The sequence below is a fragment of the Lactuca virosa genome, chromosome 6, assembly GCF_052849685.1.
Source record: "Lactuca virosa cultivar CGN04683 chromosome 6, Lactuca_virosa_CGN04683_v6, whole genome shotgun sequence".
NCBI lineage: Eukaryota > Viridiplantae > Streptophyta > Magnoliopsida > Asterales > Asteraceae > Lactuca > Lactuca virosa.
In genome coordinates, this window is record NC_136431.1 from 115,794,830 (window position 1) to 115,815,807 (window position 20,978).

Here is a 20,978-nt window from a genome sequence, read left to right on the forward strand (position 1 = left end):
CCCCCCCCCCCGGTTTCTTTCCTTTCGGATTGTCGACTCTAGGGTTTCGATGGCAGAGCTTCACGGTGATGTCCTTCCGAATATATTGAAAAGATTGAATGTGAGGGATCTAATCCGATGCAAAAGTGTGTGTAAGTCTTGGGAAAAATTGATCTCTGACTCTGGTTTCATTAAATTCCATATGAACTATAGTTACCAAATTGATTACAAAAACAATGATATAGATAGGAGGATTGTTATGTCAAGGGTCTCTTATCGCAACGGGTCGCGTGTTTATGATGTTGATGACAGATTCTTTGATGACCGTGATTGTCATCTTCTTGGTTCTTCCAATGGACTTGTATGCATCTCTTCTTTTGCTTCTCAACTTGTAGTAGCTAATCCCTCAACTAGATAGGTTCAAACACTACAAGACCCTCAAATTCATGATACCAAGCATTTATGTTAGGGTTTTGGCTATGATTCATCTACGGATGATTACAAGGTTGTATTAGGGTTCCGTAAACGTGTTGGTTGGACATGTTTTCAAGTGTTAAGTATGAAATCAAATGTTTGGAAACTAATTGGAGATGTAAAGTATTCGTTTCTTAGTAGGATTGGTATCTTATGCAATGGGGCACTTCATTGGATTATGAAAGATTCTTCATCCCCAAATAAGAAGAGAGTCATTACTTCGTTTCGGCTATCTGAAGAAAAATTTATCAAAATTCCCCAACCTGATGATGAGCTATATGAATCTGGTGTTGCTAGCCGCCCAAATATGAATTTAGGTATTATGGAAGATTGTTTATGCGTATTTCCTTGTGATGGGTTTAATGATAACTTATGGATGCTGAAGAACTACAATGGAAAGTTGTCGTGGGGAATGTTTGAAAAGGACTGTGATATGAACTTAGCTTTACAATGCTTGAAAGAGCAAGAACATTACATTCCTAACAAGAGAACATTGTGTCATGATATGCTGTTCTACAAGACTAGGGAGTATATTTGTGCCCCTATCAATATGGAGAGTCTTGTATCTCCCTATGTTAATGGGAGTCCAAAGAGAAAGACAGAAGAGAGTAATAGCAAGAAGAGTTGTAAGGTGCGTTCATTTTGTTTATCATATAATACAAACTATGGAATTATATATGGATTCTGAATTCTTATTAATGTTTATAGTGATTCTTGTACATCCCTAAAAAACTGTGTTGATCTTGGCCTCATAGCTCAATCTTCATGTTTACTCATGCGATGCTTTCATTTTCTTTTGTAATATATGAGGTCTGCAAATGGACATTATCTATAGTTTAAAGTTTTGATCATGGAGCATACTTAAAGTTTTGATGATGGAGCATACTTAAGTTTACTAGCATTCAAGAGGCTAGGAACTCTTCCCGAATTCACTTATATTCTGTTATGACCAAAGATACCAACTACTAACACTAACCGCTCAACTAAGCCTACCTAACTGATCTAACAATAAAAAGACCTTATTTCCCTCACTGCTCTACTTAGGCCACAACTGACAGAACGAAACGTAAGCCTAATAAGAAGTGTAACAGACTCATTACCTTCACCCAATATACATTTGGCCTTCATTTATTTGTATTCTTGCAATGTACTTCAATTGCAACTATTATTTACTCTTTGGAAGCTAAAAGACCAAATCTATATTGGACACCATGTGCCGCACATTGCCTAGATTTGATGTTGGAAGATATTGACAAACAAGTTCTAAAGGTGAAAAGTGCATTAAAAAAGTCAATTTTAGCAATTGGGTATATATATATAGCCATGTGCCTCTTCTGAACATGATGAGAAAGTTCACAAACCAAAGATACTTACATAGGCCGACTATCACAAGATTTGCAACATCTTTCATCACTCTTGCCCAAATCCACAAATAGAGAGCCAATTTGAGGAATATGGTGGTTTCTAAAGAGTGGGAAGCATTTAAGTGGTCTTCAGACGGGAGGGGGATAAAAGTTAAAAGCTACTTTATGCAAGACATGTTTTGGAGAAATGTGCATTATGCTCTTAAGTTGACGGGTCCCCTAGTGACGGTTCTTAGGATTGTTGATGGAGAAAAATATCCGGCCATGGGCTTCATTTATGAGGCCATGGATAGGGCTAAGGAGGCCATTCGTGATAGCTTTTCCAGACTGGATGACTACAAGACAACTTTTGAAATTATAGATCGTAGGTGGGAATGTCAATTACATAGACCTTTGCATGCGGCGGGACACTTCTTGAACCCGGGAATCTTTTATAAAGATGTTAGTGGGGTAGGTTGTGAAGAAGTGGAAAAAGGTTTGTATGATTGCATTATGAGGCTTGTTCCCGAGCAACAAGTTCAAGACAAGATTTCGGAAGAGTTGGACAAATATCGGAATGCACAAGGACTCTTTGGTAATCCTATGGCTGTTAGACATAGGGAGACAAAATCACCAGGTAAATTCAAATTTCCAACATATTTTTTTCTTCTAAATTCTAATTTATAATCTGACTTTATGTTTTTGTTTTTGTTTTTTATAGCTGATTGGTGGGGAGCATATGGATCTTCAACTCGTAATCTAAAAAAATTTGCTATAAAGGTTCTTAGTCTCACTTGTAGTGCTACAAGTTGTGAAAGAAATTGGAGTGTTTTTCAACATGTAATTCTTTTTTTACATGTTTTTTAATTTTTACAAATTAATCTATTTTTTACAGGAAAACGTTTTTTATATAAAAAAAAGTTTTTTACAGAAAAACTGTTTTTTTTTACACAAAAACTGTTTTCTTTTTTTCAGAAAAACTGTTTTTTTTTGCTGGAATATGTTTATTATTAGTGGAAAATTCTGGAAAAAAAAGTTTTTTTTGCAGAAAAAATATTGTTTTACAGAAAAACTGTTTTTTTTTTTTTTCAGAAAATCTGTTTTTTTTTTGCTGGAATTTGTTTATTATTGCTGAAAAATCTGTTTTTTTTATAGAAATTCTGCTTTGTGTTCTTACTTTCTTTGATTCTCTTACTTGCAGCTTCATACAAAGAAACGAAATAGATTGGCACAAGAGAGATTGAATGACATGGTATTTGTCAAATTCAATCGGTCCTTGGAGCGACGGGCAAAAGACAAAGAGAACGATCACCTTATCCTACAAGAGATTGATGAAAGCAACGAGTGGTTGATGAGAAGAATGGAAGATGAGAGTGATGATGAGGCGGTATTTGTTGGTGAAGATTTAACTTGGAGAGATGTAGCTCATGCCTCAGGTGCTTATTAGCCTAGTTATCGAACTAGAGCATCAAGAGTACAAAATGATGGAAACGGAACATCGGCCGTTAATAAGGGAAAAACAACCGTTCAACCATCTCATAGACATTTGGTAGATGAAGATGTGGAAGAAGATAGCGGTATCTATAGTGATGATGGAGGAGGAGATGGTGTCGTCCAAGTTGACGACGAAGATGTTGATAGTTTAGACGATCTCTAGTTATAACTTATTAGTATTTAGGATCTAATATGATACTACGCAACTATGATTTTTGGATATTTTAAGTATTTACATACTTTTTTATATTTTTTTAAAATTCTTGGCGCATCATGTGCTCTAGGCGAGCGCTTTCGCTTAGCGCTTAGCGCATCGGCCCGCAAAGGCTTTTACGTTTTAGGGCGCATTACGCTTTTTAAAACCAAGGTATATATAATGTTGACTGTTCACTGAACTTCCCATTTTGATTTCTCAGTTGATTAAGCAAGACCCTTCGGTTCTAGGAGCAAGTGGAAAGTTTGAGGCTGTTGAAGCAGTTTGGATGATATGGCATTGCTTGTTCTCTCTGCCATAAAGATAGCTTCTGATAGTTTTTAGTATCTTATGTTAATAAATTGTGTTTGATGGATTTCAAAAGCTTGTGCTTGATGGATTTCAGAAACGTATGTTTGATGTTTTTAAAGCATCTTGTGGAAAGCTTTTAACAAGAAAAGTTGGGATAGACTTTCTCATAAAAGTGTATGCCTTCATTTAGATTTCTGTATTTCTTTAAATCGCATTAATATTATTGATGCATGTTGCTATTTTGATTCTTAATTTGTTATGCAGGATCTTCTCATTTTCATATTGTTACTACATCCTGGTTCTTGATTTTTATGTCATTTCATCTTCTAGATCTTCATTTTCTTAAATTTCTTATGTGTGATCTATTTATTTTCTGCAAGTATACTTGGTTTTCAACAAAAGTGGCCCTTCACTCATTTCCAGCCTAGTCAACAAACAATGGAGATTTTTTTTATTAAAAATAAGTCCATAAATAAAGAATATGTTTGATTTTTTAAATCTCGACTTTCATAGTTAATTTTGCACTAAGTTGTCTTATGATCTACCTTCTTTAAACAAGCAATTAAATAAACTTCAAAAGGAAAATTATTGTAGATTTGCATTTTTTTTTGTTACGTTAATGTATGTAATACTGTTTTAATTGTTATAAAATCTTTGGCTAGCTCAAACGGAGCAATGTATGGGGCAAATGTAAAATGTTTTTACATGCTTACCATGGAACACTTGGTTCTGAAGTTACCTAATCCTAATGTCGACCATTTTCGTAAAATAAAGCAAAGTATAAAAACTAAAGGAGTTGAATAGAAAAGAATATTACTCTATTTCTGGTGGAGAATGCTTTCATGGAAGAAAATTACACAAGTACGAAATGGTTTGATTAAATGAGGTTGTCCTCTTTAATAGGCTTTCACCTTTTCATTGGGAAGAATTTAACCCTTATAATAGAATTCCGTGACACATTGTAAATACATGATATAGGAAGATTCTCATGATATATACTATTTTCATATGAAGTCTTTATAATCCCTTTCACTACTACTGCTCTCCCCGCTAATCTCATCCTAGGCTTGCCCTAGGGTAATCACCAACCCACTCTCCGCCATCAGCTGCAATAAGAATTCCCTGCTACCTCTTGTGACAACCCGGAACTTCTATCTTGTTAAACTATTCAATTCAATCAATGTTAAACTCGTTTCTGTTATCTTTTAGCACTGTTTAAGGGTTCGTTTAAGTGTTCTAAGCTTGAGTACAACCAAGGTTGAGATTAGGGATGAGTTATCAAAGTCGTAATGTAGCATTTCGGGCCATACACTCCTTTAGGAGGAGTGTATGGCCGTACACATGGGTGTACGACCGTACACCCCCTCATGGCTGCACACCCAAGGTGGTGGGTCACCCACCCCTATATATATGAGTAGACCTCACTTCCTTCATTCCTTTCTTCCCTTGGCTGCACACCACTCCATTCTCTCTCAAGTTTCTTCAACCGTGAACGCTCCAAGGCTTCAGAAAACGTAAGTATTCCATCCTTTAGCTTGTTATACTTGAAAGACCTCTTGATTTAAGTTTGACTCTTTAAGTTTCATCATGTTCTTCATCCTTTGAAGGAGTACGGCCGCACACCTTCATAAGGTCATAAGGTTGGCCGTACACACCTTAAAGGCCCTCCAAAGTGAGAGTTTGACCCCTATCTTCTAGTTAGACATGGTCCTAGCCTTGATTCACCTTAAAGTCGATAAATTTGGCATGAACACGAAGGGTTAACGGCCGCACACCCCTTGTACGGCCGCACACACCTCTTAGGGCCGTAAACCCACTTTGATGATCATTTTAGGCCTCAAACTTGCATTACAACTAAGCTTGGTACCTAGAACACTTCTTGGGTGCTAGTTAGAACCGTGGAAACACCTCAAAAGCACACCTCTTCATGAGTGTACGTCCGTACACTCATGGGCCGCACACCCCATGGTCGTACACACCCTTAGGGTGGCAGTACACCTCCCTCACTCAATCACATATGGTTTTGACACTTAGTTCAAGTGTTTCCAAGTCCCTAAAGTGGTTTCCTATCATGTCTAGTAGTGAAATACCCTAATTTGACTCCTATATGTGTTACTACATGTTAAATAGGATCCAATTGTGTTCGAGGCTTCACTTGACATTCGGCATCTCATATCGATCTTTCATACTAACCACTCACTCGAGGTGAGTTCATACCTCTACATTTTTCCGAGTTTTTAATGTTTTCAGGGGGGGGAATACAAGTCAAACATAAATGATTTTATAAAAGTTATACAAAATGATTTCAATAAACTTAAAACGAATGCAATCATTAAAACACATAGTTTCTACAGTTTTACAAAATATTTAGATATTTTATCCCTTCTGTATTATGTTGAGCATAAGGGACGTTTGCAACTTACAAGTTAACCGCACAGTTTTTAGACCAAAACAATGTTATACATATAGAAACACACAAACTATAATAGGTATAGTTTGGGAATTTATACAAGGTTATACATATACAAACACACAAACTATAGTAGATATAGTTTGGAAATTCATACAAGGTTATACATATACAAACACACAAACTATAGTAGATATAGTGTGGGAATTCAATACAAGGTTATCCAAATACATACACGCATCTTTTATGAATAATATTTAATAAAAGGTTTTCTCATATTATTACATGAAATATCGTAAATCTAGCTTGAGAAACACGTCTTTAGGTACAATTACATGTACAAGTGGAAGACTACCCCTTCTGAACCAGAGTCTCCTCGAAGGAGAGCGTGATTTTTGTGTATAGATCTATACGGGACTGACTATCCCGCACCTTGCTGCTAGCTACAGTAGGACCGACAGGTCTACGGGTGACAAAGTCATAAAGGATACTGGTGCCCGATTCGCCCCTTATCAAGTTAATGTATGGTCATAAACTCGCAAATAGATAACAATGATTTACTTATGTAGTAATATACTATACATGAACAATGATTATTTTACATAAGTATGGACAAATACATGGTTTCTTTATGAGAAGTAAAACTACTATACATACTGGTAATAACCAGGGTTTTCAAATAGAACATTCAATACAGAGATTTTTCATACAAAATTTATCATACAATACATCTAGTAGTGATCCAATCATACAAACATTTTTACTAATACTACCTCACTTTTACTAAAGAAAATATTAGATTTTCTTGGAAACATACAAAACAATTTCACTGATTCATTAACATGTTTTTATTATAAAAGATGCTTATGAATTCACCAGCTTTATGCTGATACTCTTTGCAAAACTGCTTGTATTCTCAGGAAATCATTAGACAGGTACCTCGACAGACTTTTGAGAAGACAGAGCACCTAGAGTCACGTCTTTTACTTTTATTATACTTTTGGATGTATAAGAATACGAAGCAAATTAATGTAAACACTTATTATATATATTTAATGTAATGGTTGTGTTTAATTTGATTACTATGATACAATTGTTGTGATACTATACATGAAGTCATCCGCCCCAAACGTTTCCGCCGTTCCGGTTTGGGGGTGTGACAGATTGGTAACAGAGCTATTGTTTTTAGTGAACTAAGTATACCGAACCTTACATGGTATACAACTATAAACACTAAGGGGCCGAAGTGCTCTGAACTAAAAGTATACTTCTAAAATACAAGTATTTTATAAAGAGTATACAAGTATCCGTAAGTACCAGAAACAATATCATAAGTAGAACAAAACAAAAGTATTTGGATGTTGAACGCTACGGTTAAACCTAGATAGTTATGTAATCATGTCTGGGATCAATATAGCCTGATCAATTATATTTATTTGAGACATGACCAACATGTGTGTGGGAGTGACTGTGATGTTGCAGCAAGCCAAAAACTTACCAAACCATATACATCAAGAGATCGATAGAACATAACATACAACATTAAAAATACTATAGGAGTATTTTAATTACTATAGGATAACAAGAAAGTATCAAGCATACAATTATAATACTATAGTAATATTATTATACTCGACATTTATTAACTATCCCTCTCACCTCTATTCTCGCGTAAATAGCATGGCTGGATTAAATCTTCCTGGCGACCCGTACTTTCCCAACCAAGGAAATAATGGATGGCTCGAGGAAGAGCCAGAAGAAAATCATGAAATTCCTTTGGACGATGACCTCGCAGAACAAATTCCTGAAGAGGCTGACTCAGAACCTGAAGTCGAAAACCTACCTCAAGTGGCCCCAATACCAAATCCTAACCACCGACTTGAGTTCCAAGGTCCAACGCCTATGTGGGTTAGGAGTTTGAATTGGTGGAGCCACGAGCAAGGCCAACCCCTCCCATACGACAGAAACCGCAACTTCTACAATCTGGACGAAGGAGGTCCTGCAGACAGGGCCCTTCCAATTCTGATACGCCGAATGGCTCGCAATGTTGAGCTGGGTGTGGCAACCCTTCAATGAACTGTGGAACTCGAAGCGGATTCAAGCGCCAGCATGGATCGCGTTCATCGCCTTGAAAATTTTCATGGGAGAGCTATGAGAGACAATGAAGCGCTGCAGCGACAGCTAGCTGCAACTCGAGCTGAAGTCATAGAGCTCCGAGCACGCCAATCAGTATACGAGAGACGCCTGCTTGGTGTGGAGCGTCAGCTGGCCGAATTAAGGATTCATCTGAGGGGTGCCCGTCGCCGATAGGAAATACCCTACTCATCCTTCCTTTTGGTTTAAAAAATAGCCTTCATATCTATGCTCTAAGTATCTCTTTTGCCTATAGACATTCCTGTCTTGCAAGTACTATTTCACTAGTTCTTTATGTTGTCAATTTTCCCTCTGTTGGTATGCTGTAGACCTACTCCTGGGTCAAATTTTCCGAACTCTTTGTAATCACAATACCAACTATAGTAACAACAATCTTATTTCAGTTAAGGATCATCATTATCAAAAATATATCTTAGATAGGTAACATGCAAACTAAGTAACTCTATCAAAGTCATACCACTACTTCATCTTCGAAACGTATATCTAGGAAATGCCATCTCACAAACGTCTCGACAGGAATTCATTCATGAACAGTCACTTCAAATCCAAAAGTTTATTTTATATAGACTTCCTTTACGGATGGTTATCAGAACACTATAGGAATCGGATTACAACACTCTCGGAAGCAAGTATAATATAGCTTAATTAACGCTCGTACAATACCCACTCCCATAGAATACACCTCAGGAATATTATCAGAACCATTCAGGGTAGTCCTCCAAGGCGTGAAATTTATAAGTATATAAATTCGTCAAATACAACTACCGATGACCATCGTTACTCACTAAATCGTTTCTCGTCATGCCACAGAACCATGTCTTCACAAGGAGGTAACCAACCAACTGGTGAGACACCAATTCTACAGATAGACTCCGCTACATTCCAGGTCGCGGTCACAGCAGTCGTAACAACTGTCATGGCACAATTCAACACCAATAACCCAAATGGGAATGGAAACAGTTTTAACACTTCGAACCGTAGCAACACACAAGGGAACCAACAGGGTCCTAGTCATGATGATACTCCAACTCACAAACCTAAGAACAATAAACGGAAATTCTGGAACAAAAATGAGCGCAAGTTATCTCAGAAACTTGCCAAGAGACAACAACCTGTGGCAACTTCTGCAGCCACGACATCTGCCACTCCAACACCAATGCCAGTACGGCGATACGCTAGAAATCTACCAGATTGCAAGAAATGCAACTTCCACCACGTAGGAAAGTGTTGCGAATTGTGATGTGAGAACTGCAACAGACAAGGACACACCACTCGTTTTTGTAGGGCACCGTCACGATCAATCACCCAAGCTCTTGATGTGAAAATGGGTCAGGTTTGTTATAGTTGTGGCGAATCTGGACATTTCAAAAGAAATTGTCCAAGGACTAAAAATGGAGACGAAGCTCGCTCCCATAGGACCCCGACTCAACACATCACTTCAACTTCCGATGCTAGTAAAATTCAAGTATGTCATGCATGTGGTGAAATGGGGCACTTCAAGAGAAACTGTCCGACGGAGAGAAATGACGGAGGAGAAGGAGGAGTGTAGCAGCATGACATATAAGAGCAACGAGGAACCCCTCTCCCTTTTTTTGAGGTTTTGGTAAGTCTTCTAAATAAAAATTTCCTCAAAGATTTAATCTATTTTAATATAAAAATTTGGGGAAATTAAGAAGTAATTATAAATAACTCACTCGTCCGAACAAGTCACGACATCCATATGAAAACTAAAGATCCGTTCAGGGAAGCTATGATGGCTTAGTTTATACATCAGGGTTGTGTATAGCCGAGATGTTGCAGACTTAGAGTGAGCAATTCCACCTTAATTCTTGTTGCTTGTCTGGTTTTGGATTTAGGGCAGAGTCGCTCAGTCGACCGTCTTATTCATCTTAACAATAAATAATTTGTATATGCCCAGCGATCATAGAGATACCAAAAAGAATCATAATTTGAAGTATCTTCACTAGTTATCCAAACACTTGCACTATTTGTACTCGCCCATCGCGGTACAAGTGTGATAGGGGTAGCATCAAAAAGAAAACAGAAAACACTAGAACGTTTACACAGAGTACATTTTCGAACACACTAAAGATACACCGTCGTATAGCAATCATTTCTTTCAAATCGGTCTAACTTTCGTCTCTGTAAAGAGTCCGCTATCATCATTCGTCATGGGTTGGTATGGTTCTCACCATACTAAATTCATACGTTTCCAACGTCTTGACCGTCAAATTCATGAAACCCTCTTCATTTATAAGGACAACCCGACATAGATCTCTGAATCGCCCTTCTCATATTCTAGACCCCGAAGTACTCATGCGAAGAGTACTTTACCCTCCGAGACCCTTCCGAAGCATACCCAGCGAACCCTCCAGAACTACCACTCGTCCGTGGGGTCGAGTTCAAGCTTAGAGACTAACACAAATCCATATTCAAAAGTTAGACAAGAGAGTCATGCTGATAAGAGACGAAAACCTTTTGGAGTTCCAAGTTGGTAACCGTGTTCTTTCGAAGGTCTCAACCAGGAAAGGCACGATACGCTTTGGAAAGCGTGAAACGTTGAATCAGAAATACATAGGGTCATTTAAGATTCCCACTAGGATCGGTCCCATAGCATACAAATTTCGTTACCCCGAGAACTTAGCTGTGTACATTCTTACTCCCACGTGTCGAACCTAAAGAAGTGTCTGTCCGATAAGACACTTGTAACTTCCCCTCGATGAGATCGAACTAGACGAGAACACTAACTTCGTGGGGGAACCAGTAGAGATCATGGACCGAGAGGTCAAACAAATGAAGTAAAGCCGTATCTTGATAGCGAAGGTTCGCTGAAATGCCAAGCCAGGACTTGAATTCACTTTAGAGCGTGAAAATTTAATGAAACAGAATTACCCTCATCTTTTTCCAAGTTCATAATTTGTATCTCTGTTCTTGAATTTCGGGACGAAATTCCCTCTAACGGGGGGGGGGGGGGGGGATGATGTTACAACTCGGAACTTCTATCTTGTTCAACTATTCAATTCAATCAATGTTAAATTCGTTTCTGTTATCTTTTAGCACTGTTTAAGGGTTCGTTAAAGTGTTCTAATCTTGAGTACAACCAAGGTTGAGATTAGGGATGAGTTATCAAACTCGTAAAGTAGCATTTCGGGCCTTACACTCCTTTAGGAGGAGTGTACGGCCGTACACATGGGTGTACGGCCGTACACCCCCTCATGGCCGCACACCCACGATGGTGGGTCACCCACCCCTATATATATATATGAGTAGACCTCACTTCCTTCATTCCTTTCTTCCCTTGGCTGCACACCACTCCATTCTCTCTCAAGTTTCTTCAACCGTGAACCCTCCATGGCTTCAAAAAACGTAAGTATTCCATCCTTTTGCTTGTTATACTTGAAAGACCTCTTGATTCAAGCTTTGACTCTTCAAGTTTCATCATGTTCTTCATCCTTTGAAGGAGTACGACCACACACCTTCATAAGGTTGTCCGTACACACCTTAAAGGCCCTCCAAAGTGAGACTTTGACCCTTATCTTCTAGTTGGACATGGTCCTAGCCTTGATTCACCTTAAAGTCGACAAATTTGGCATGAACATGAAGGGTATACGGCCGAACACCCCTTGTACGGCCGCACACACCTCATAGGGCCGTAAACCCACTTTGATGATCATTTTAGGCCTCAAACTTGCATTACAACTAAGCTTGGGACCTAGAACACTTCTTGGGTGCTAGTTAGAACCGTGGAAACACCTCAAGAGCACACCTCTTCGTGAGTGTACGGCCGTACACTCATGGGCCGTACAACCATGGCCGTACACACCCTTAGGGTGGCAGTACACCTCCCTCACTCAATCACATATGGTTTTGCACACTTAGTTCAAGTGTTTCCAAGTCCCTAGAGTGGTTTCCTATCATGTCTAGTAGTGAAATACCCTAATTTGACTCATATATGTGTTATTACATGTTAAATAGGTTCCAATTGTGTTCGAGGCTTCACTTGACATTCGGCATCTCATATCGATCTTTCATACTAACCGCACAGTTTTTAGACCAAAACAAAGTTATACATATACAAACACACAAACTATAATAGGTATAGTTTGGGAATTCATACAAGGTTATACATATACAAACACACAAACTATAGTAGATATAGTTTGGGAATTCATACAAGGTTATCTATATACAAACACACAAACTATAGTAGATATAGTTTGGGAATTCAATACATGGTTATACAAATACATACACACATATTTTATGAATAATATTTAATAAAAGGTTTTCTCGTATTATTACTTGTAATATCGTGAATCTAGCTAGAGAAACACGTCTTTGGGTACAATTACATATACTAGTGGAAGACTACCCCTTATGAACCAAAGTCTCCTCGAAGGAGAGCGTGATTTTTGTGTATAGATCTATACGGGACTGACTATCCCGCACCTTGCTGCTAGTTACAGTAGGACCGGCAGGTCTACGGGTGATAAAGTCATAGAGGATACTGGTGCTCGATTTGCGCCTTATCAAGTTAATGTATGGTCATAAAACTCGCAAATAGATACCAACGATTTACTTATGTAGTAATATACTATACATGAACAATGATTATTTAGCATAAGTATGGACAAATACATGGTTTCTTTATGAGAACTAAAGCTACTATACATACTGGTAATAACCAGGGTTTTCAAATAAAACATTCAATACAGAGATTTTTCATACAAAATTTATCATACAATACATGTAGTAGTGATCCAATCATACAAACATTTTTACTAATACTACCTCACTTTTACTAAAGAAAATATTGGATTTTCTTGGAAACATACAAAACAATTTCACTGATTCATTAACAGGTTTTTATTACAAAAGATGCTTATGAACTCATCAGCTTTATGCTGATACTCTTTTCAAAACTGCTTGTATTCTCAGGAAATCATTAGACAGGTACCTCGACAGACTTTTGAGAAGACGGAGCACCTAGAGCCACGTCTTTTACTTTTATTATACTTTTGGATGTATAAGAATACGAAGCAAAATAATGTAAACACTTATTATATATATTTAACGTAATGGTTGTGTTTACTTTGATTACTATGATACAATTGTTGTGATACTATACATGAAGTCATCCACCCCCGAACGTTTCCGCCGTTCCGGTTTGGGGGTGTGACAGATTGGTACCAGAGCTATTGTTTATAGTGAACTAAGTATACCGAACCTTACATGGTATACAACTATAAACATTAAGCGGCCGAAGTGCTCTGAACTAAAAGTATACTTCTAAAATACAAGTATTTTATAAAGAGATGAAGGAGTTGTCTACACAGCTGTAGGAGCTGTTAGACAAGGGATTCATTCGACCGAGCAGTTCTCCATGGGGAGCACCGATCTTATTTTTGAAGAAGAAGAGTGGGACTCATCGTATGTGCATTGACTACCGGGAGCTGAACAAGGTAACGGTGAAAAACCATTATCCACTCCCGAGGATTGATGATCTGTTCGACCAGCTTTAGGGAGCATCTTCGTTCTCCAAGATTGACTTGTGTTAGGGTTATCATCAGATGAGGGTTAGAAATGAGGATGTGAAGAAGTTGGCATTCCGGACTCGTTATGGTCATTATGAGTTCATGGTGATGCCTTTTGGGCTCACCAATTCTCCAGTAGTGTTAATGGATCTCATGAACCGTGTGTGTAGGCCGATGATGGATCGGTTTGTGATTGTATTTATTGATGATATATTGGTCTAATCCATGACCCAGGAACAACACGAGGAGAATCTGAGGGAGGTGCTGGAGACCTTGAGGAGGGAGCGAATTTTCGCAAAGTTCTACAATATTGCAGTTTCTGGGGCAACTTGTGAACTGTCGCACCCCCAAACCAGAACGGCGGAAACGTTCGGGGGCACAGGACTTTAGGTAAGTATCAAAACACATGCAATATTGTAATCAAAGTACAAACAACCATTGTATTAATAAGTATAAGTTTTACATAAGTATTTAAACATTACATATTCAAACACTAAAGTAAGTACATCAGAAGACAAGAGTCGCAGTACGGTACTAGGTAGTCTTCTCAAAAGCTTCGGGAGTGTACCTGTCTACTAGATTCCTGAGAATACAAGTTATTTGGAAAGAGTAGATCAGCATTTAAGCTGGTGAGTTCATAAGCATTTTAGTTCTGTTAAGTATACCCTAAGTTCTTTGAATAAGTTCACTGGTTTCTCCAGGAAATCCTATATTTCCTGAGGTGATTAACTGATAACCTCAATAGTTTCCCTCTATAATTACCTAGTTTATACTGATTATACATAACACAATATCGAATGGACAGTTAAATGGGTGTATCTGCCCTAAGCCCACAACCAAACAAGGAACAGGAAGTAAGGCGGAAGTCACACATTTCACTGTCAATCGGACATTACTTATGTACAACTCTGATGTAATAACTAAGGAATTATAGAATTAACCACTAAAGGTCTTTTATGTTTTACTAGTTTACAAAGATTGAATGACTAAGTTTCATTTGATAAGTGGTTTAATCCCATAAACCGTTTCCTTTGTATAAGTGGTTTAATCCCATAAACTGTTTCATTTGTAAAGGTGGTTTAATCCCATAAACCGTTTCATTTGTAAAAGTGTTCTTAGTTATATCTGTTCTACAGTAAAAACCTTAGTATTAATCCTGGAGAGTATTGTGTTATCCATAATACTGCCTTGTGGTTTTAAATGTTCAAAACCAGAAGTACAATAGTTGATTTCATGATACGTAGCTCTTACTGTAAGTAAAAGCTACTGAAGGTATATCTGGTCGGGATGTAATTAACTTTTCTTACTGTTATAAGAGAAGTATATTACTTTGTAATTCACTCGTTGTTTTATCCATGTGAGTTCTATTAACCATACTAATATGACGGATATGCCTGCGGCGACGTTCTTCAGGCTTCGGAATGGAATGATATTTGACACCCTAGGCCTGCCGGCCAAACTGTAGCGAACAGTAGAGGTGCGGGATTGTCAGTCCCATATACATCTATACACAAATTCACGCTCTCCCTACAAGAGATTTTGGCTAATAGTTCAGGACTTAAAAGGTCGTACTTAGATAAGTACACCGTGAAGGGTCTCACAAATTTATTGTTTCAACGAGATTTACAATGTATTATTATTACCCTGTGAATGCTAACTCGGGTACTTTGTATCGTACCCTTGGTTAATGCAAACCCGGTATAATGTATTATTACCTCGTGTTTGCTAACTCGGGTACTCTGTATAGTACCTTTGCTAATGCAAACCCGGCAGAATGTATTATTACCTCGTGTTTGCTAACTCGGGTACTCTGTATAGTACCTTTGCTAATGCAAACCCGGCAGGATGTATTATTACCTCGTGTTTGCTAACTCGGGTACTCTGTATAGTACCTTTGCTAATGCAAACCCGGCATTACCTCATGTTTGCTAACTCTGGTACTCTGTATAGTACCTTTGCTAATGTAAACCCGGTATGATGTATCTTTACTTCTTTAATATGTTGTTCGTATATTAAAGTATTATACATATCTTGTTATAGTTGAATGTATTTTGGTAATTTCCTTGGAAAGTATACAGTCGTGAATCATACTTGTATCTTTAGTTTTGAATCATAAGTTATACCTATTATAATTTATATGTTCTAACTGATTAGCATGGTTTCTCATGGATGAACACCTTTGCTCAGCCTGATACAAAGGTGATGATACCAAAAGGAGTAACCTTTTGTACTCATATATGCATAATATATATATAATTAAGAAGGAAACGACCTTCGGACAAATAATACAACCCTAATTTCACATCCAAACAAGGAAAATGATATAAGATAATTCATTAGTCCTAAGCCCTTCAAATCTTATTTATATATTTATACATATATAAACATGATTTTGGCATTTATACTTTGAAATAGCTTATAAAACATTTTTCAAAGAATTTAACAGAGTTTACATGACTTTTAAGATTTAACGTGGCTTTAAGTTATTTTGGAAGTATTTGATAATTCTTAAAAGCATACGGAAACTTTTTGTGTGATTATTATCACATACAGTTATTAACACAATTTATTATTGTGTTATACTTGTATTCCCCCCCCCCCTAAAAAGCATTTAAAATCCATTGAAAAGGTAAATTATAGGGGTATGAACTCACTTTGATAGGCGGTGATTCGGGCAGCGTTTCGTTTCCCGGAAAAGAGTTTGTTTGACGAAAAACCGGCTCAAAACGGGCAGAGTTTCGACAGGAGAGAGGATAACTTCTCGAGAATTCCGGGGCTCCGGGGCTTGCTTCGGGCTTTAGACACGATACCGGGACCTTGGGGGGTTGTGAGAAAGTCGAGGGGGTGAAAATGTGAATTTTGGGAAGTTTTGGGGTGAAAAAGTCCTTCCATCCGAGAAGGCTCCCACCCTTTATATAGGGGTGCGAGGGTTCGGCCGAAGCTGCTTAGTCATCGGACATGTGGCGAGGCGAGGGAAGAGTCAGTAGCCACGCGTCGGTCAGCAGCGAAGGGCACCTGCGAGGCTCGGACAGATGCGGTCTTCGGATTGGGCTAGGCTTCGGTCCAATAGGAGGAGTACACGTGCGAAGGGGGTATCCGAGGAGCGTGCGAGGGTGATGTCCGGTGTGTCTCATGCGAGGCTGTCCGAGTGGGATTGGACCGCGGAGTTGGTCGAATCAGGAAGTGCCACGCAAGGCTTCGGTCCAATCAGCAGCCGCCACGTGCGAGGGTGACGTGGCATGCGAAATTGCCCGGTTTTTCCTATTTTTCTTTATTTTTGTGCCAAAACTTGCGAAAATCATAACTTTCGCATACGAGCTCCGTTTTTGTCGTTCTTTATTTGCACGCGTAGGCAAAATCATACTCTACGACTTTCGTTTAGACTTCGTCGGCTAATTTTGACTTTATTTTTTATATTATTATTTTAAACAGATCGGGACGGGAATCCGTTAAAAATTCATAACTTCTTCATCCGACGTCCGTTTTCGTCTGTCTTTTTACCGTTGTGGTACTTTTGACGAGACCTTCGATTCTCGTTTAAGTTGCGTTGGCTAAATATCGATCGATTTATATTTCGAATTTTTAGCTATCTACTGCTAAACCGAAACTTCGAAAAATCATAACTTCCTCATACGAAGTCGGATTTTTACGTTCTTTTTATGAACGTTCTCGGTTTAACATATTCTACAACTTTCATTTAGATTGTTAAGTCTAAAAAGTCTTTTATCGAAAATTCGCTTCTTACACTAAACAGTGTTTTGCTGGTTTTATCGCGGATTTTCGATTGGTCATAACTTCTTCGTTATAACTCGGATTTCAGTGTTCTTTATGTTTTTGGAAACCTTGTTACAAACTATACCACTTGGTTCATCTCAATTATGATTATTGATCAATTTATTTTTTACCAAACTTTGACTGGTGTCACATGAACCATAATGGTATTCTGGTCGATCCGGCCAAGGTCGAGGCCATGATGCAGTGGGAGGTTCTGAGGTCTTCATCTAAGATTTGGAGTTTCCTTGGGTTAGCAAGTTACTATCGGAGATTCATCTAGGATTTCTCCAAGATAATTGTCCCTTTGAGTCGTTTGATAAAGAAGACTGTTACTTTTCGCTAGGGGCCGGAGCAGCACGCAACTTTTGAAACATTGAGACAACGGTTGTGCGAGGCACCGATTTTGATCCTACTGAAGGGAGTTGATGATTTTGTGGTTTATTGTGATGCGTCATTCACGAGTTTGGGGGCAGTGTTAATGAAGAGGGGTTACGTGATCGCTTATGCTTCGAGGCAGCTAAAGCCTCATGAAGCGAATTCTCTGACGCATGATTTGGAGTTGGGGCTGTGGTTTTTGCCCTTAAGAGTTGGCAACATTACCTCTACGGGGTCTCCTGTACTATTTACACGAACCACAAGAGCCTGAGGTATTTGATGGATCAGCCGAATCTGAATATGAGGCAACGCTGATGGTTGGACGTGGTGAAGGATTATGACTGTGAGATCCTTTATCACCCGGCGAAGGCCAATGTGGTGGCCGATGCTCTCATCCGCAAGGCAGTCGCGACTTCGATAAGAGACATATGTTTGAGGATTGTTGACTCCGCTTTTGGAGCGGATTTGGGAGGCTCAGATAGAGGCTATGAAGGAAGAGCACCGGAAGAGTGAGAGTATTGTGGGTTACGTGGCTTCCTTTGATTATGATAATTGTGGATTGTTGACTCTTCATCAGAGAGTATGGGTTTCGTACTGGGGCGGTGTGCATCAGGTTCTAATGGAGAAAGCACACAAGTCTAGGTTCTTCATTCATCCTGGGGTGACGAAGATGTATAGAGATCTTCGTCCTGATTATTGGTTGCCCTGCATGAAGCAGGATGTGGCTTGGTATGTGGAGCGGTGCTTAACTTGCAGGAAAGTCAAGGTCGAGCATCGGCGACCTCATGGAAAGATGCAACCATTGGAGATTCACGTTTGGAAATGGGAGGAGATCACCATGGACTTCATTACGAAGTATCCCCAGACTGCACGTGAAGTGGATTCGATTTGGGTCATCGTGGATCGGTTGACCAAGAGCACGAATTTCATCCCAATCTACGAGAGTATCTCCTCGGAGAAGTTGGTGGAGGTATACATCAAGGAGGTTGTGGCTCGGCATGGGGTGCCGTTTTCCGTGGTTTCAGACGGGGAAGTCAGGTTTACTTCCAGGTTTTAGAAGAGATTCCATCAAGAGTTGGGTACTCGTCTCCATTTCAGCTCAACCTTCCATCTGCAGACCGATGGTCAGAGCGAGCAGACCATTTATACCCTAGAGGATATGTTACAGGCATATGTTTTGGACTTTGGTGGGATTTGGGATATGTATTTTCCGTTAGCGGAATTTTCGTATACAAAAATTATCACGCCAACATAGATCAGCCACCTTTTGAGATGCTTTATAGGAGGAAATGTAGGACCTTGATATGTTGGGGTGAGGTCGTTCAACAGATTATGGAGAGTACCGAGGTACTTAAGACGACCGAGTTGATCCAGTAGGTTCGGAGTAGACTTCAGACAGCTCACAGTCGGTAGAAGAGCTATGCCGACAGGCGCCGATTAGATATAAAGTTCCAGCTGGGGGATATGGTTCTTCTGAAGGTGTATCTTTGGAAATGTGTCATCCGATTCAGGAAGAGGGGCAAGTTGGGCCCCAGGTACATCGGTCCTTTTAGGGTTTTGGCCCGGGTAGGCCGGGTTGCTTATCGTTTGGATCTTCCAGATGAGCTCAGTCAGATCCACAACACATTTCATGTCTCTCAGTTGCGGAAGTGTTTAGTGGATGATTCCGTAGTGGTTCCATTGGAGGATATTCAGGTGGATGACCGCCTGAACTATATTGAGAGACCAGTGATGATTCTTGACCGAAAGACGATAACCTTGAGGAACAAGGTCGTTGAGTAGGTGAAGGTCCAGTTGCAGCATCACAAGGGTTCAGAGTGGACTTAGGAGCCGGAAGATGAGATGAGGGAGCACTATCCGAAATTATTTGTAGCAACGGACTTCAAGGACGAAGTCTGATTCAGGTGGGGGAGAATTGTAACATTCAAACCTTGTAAGTTTCCATTTTAACCCTTGTTAAGCAAAATGTTTGTTTTTTTGGTCCTCTGGCTAGTACGCGGGGAGTACTCTATGAGGACGCTTGGCGTACTAGCTGAAATCTAATCGCGAGAATCGACCACATAAGTTGGGCGTACGCTGGGTGTACGCTGGCCAGGGGCAAACCCTAATTTTTAGGGTTTGTGCCCTATTTAAGCATCATTAACCCATCTCTTGGACATTTTTAGACCAACCTCCACATCCTCAAACCCTAATTTCGTCCCATAGCCTTTGTGTGGTGCTTTTGAGCTCTAATGAAACATTTTTGGTGTGTTTTGTGCATCTTAAAGAGGAAGGAGAAGATTGAAGACTCATCCTTTGGATAAGAGCTTAGGGATCCAGATTTAACTTCTTCATTTAGTGACTTTTGGGCGCGGGGATTTGTCGGGCCAGCAGCCAGAGATTTATCAGTGTGATTCAGCAGTTCGAGGTGAGTCTCCTTACCAGGTTTAGCAGGTCTAAGGCACCAATGCCGACCAATGATCTGTTATGTTAGGATGCTAGATGTCTGTGCGACTCTTGCATGTGTTAGTGCTTGTATGCTTACTGGGCGGGGGCCCGATGGTTATTCTGTATACTATTATCTTGGTATGCTTATTGTTAGATGCCATTTTATGCATCTTATAGGGTAGTTTTTATCATCATTTTAGCATCATATTTTGTACATTTGCATGTCATTTAGATAAATAATGTTCAGCTCATGTCTTTCGTTAGAATTCTCGTACTGCTCATGTTTTTATGTCAATTTCAGATAGTTCGAGTGGAGCAGTGCTTTGGGAGCAGTTGGATGCGTGTTTGGAGCTTAAAATGGAGCTTGGAACTTATGGAGTATGTTGAGGAATGTTTGGAAGATGCTTTGGTCAAGAAACATTCGATCGAATTGATCACACGAAGAAAGAATCTACAATCTAAAGATAAAGGATGTTACTGGCAGCTTTGACCCCCTGTCAGTATTTTGA

At 39.2% G+C, this 20,978-nt stretch overlaps 1 protein-coding gene and 1 pseudogene across 1 annotated transcript; both read left to right on the forward strand.

Moving 5' to 3' along the window:
- Nucleotides 1–538: 538 nt before the first annotated feature.
- LOC145121873 (F-box/kelch-repeat protein At3g06240-like) lies at nt 539–1,141 on the forward strand. The gene has a single exon (XM_079057561.1). The coding sequence runs from the start codon at nt 539–541 to the stop codon at nt 1,139–1,141; it is 603 nt and encodes a 200-aa protein (XP_078913687.1).
- A 652-nt stretch (nt 1,142–1,793) lies between these two features.
- LOC145121874 (uncharacterized) lies at nt 1,794–3,453 on the forward strand (annotated as a pseudogene).
- Nucleotides 3,454–20,978: the final 17,525 nt, after the last annotated feature.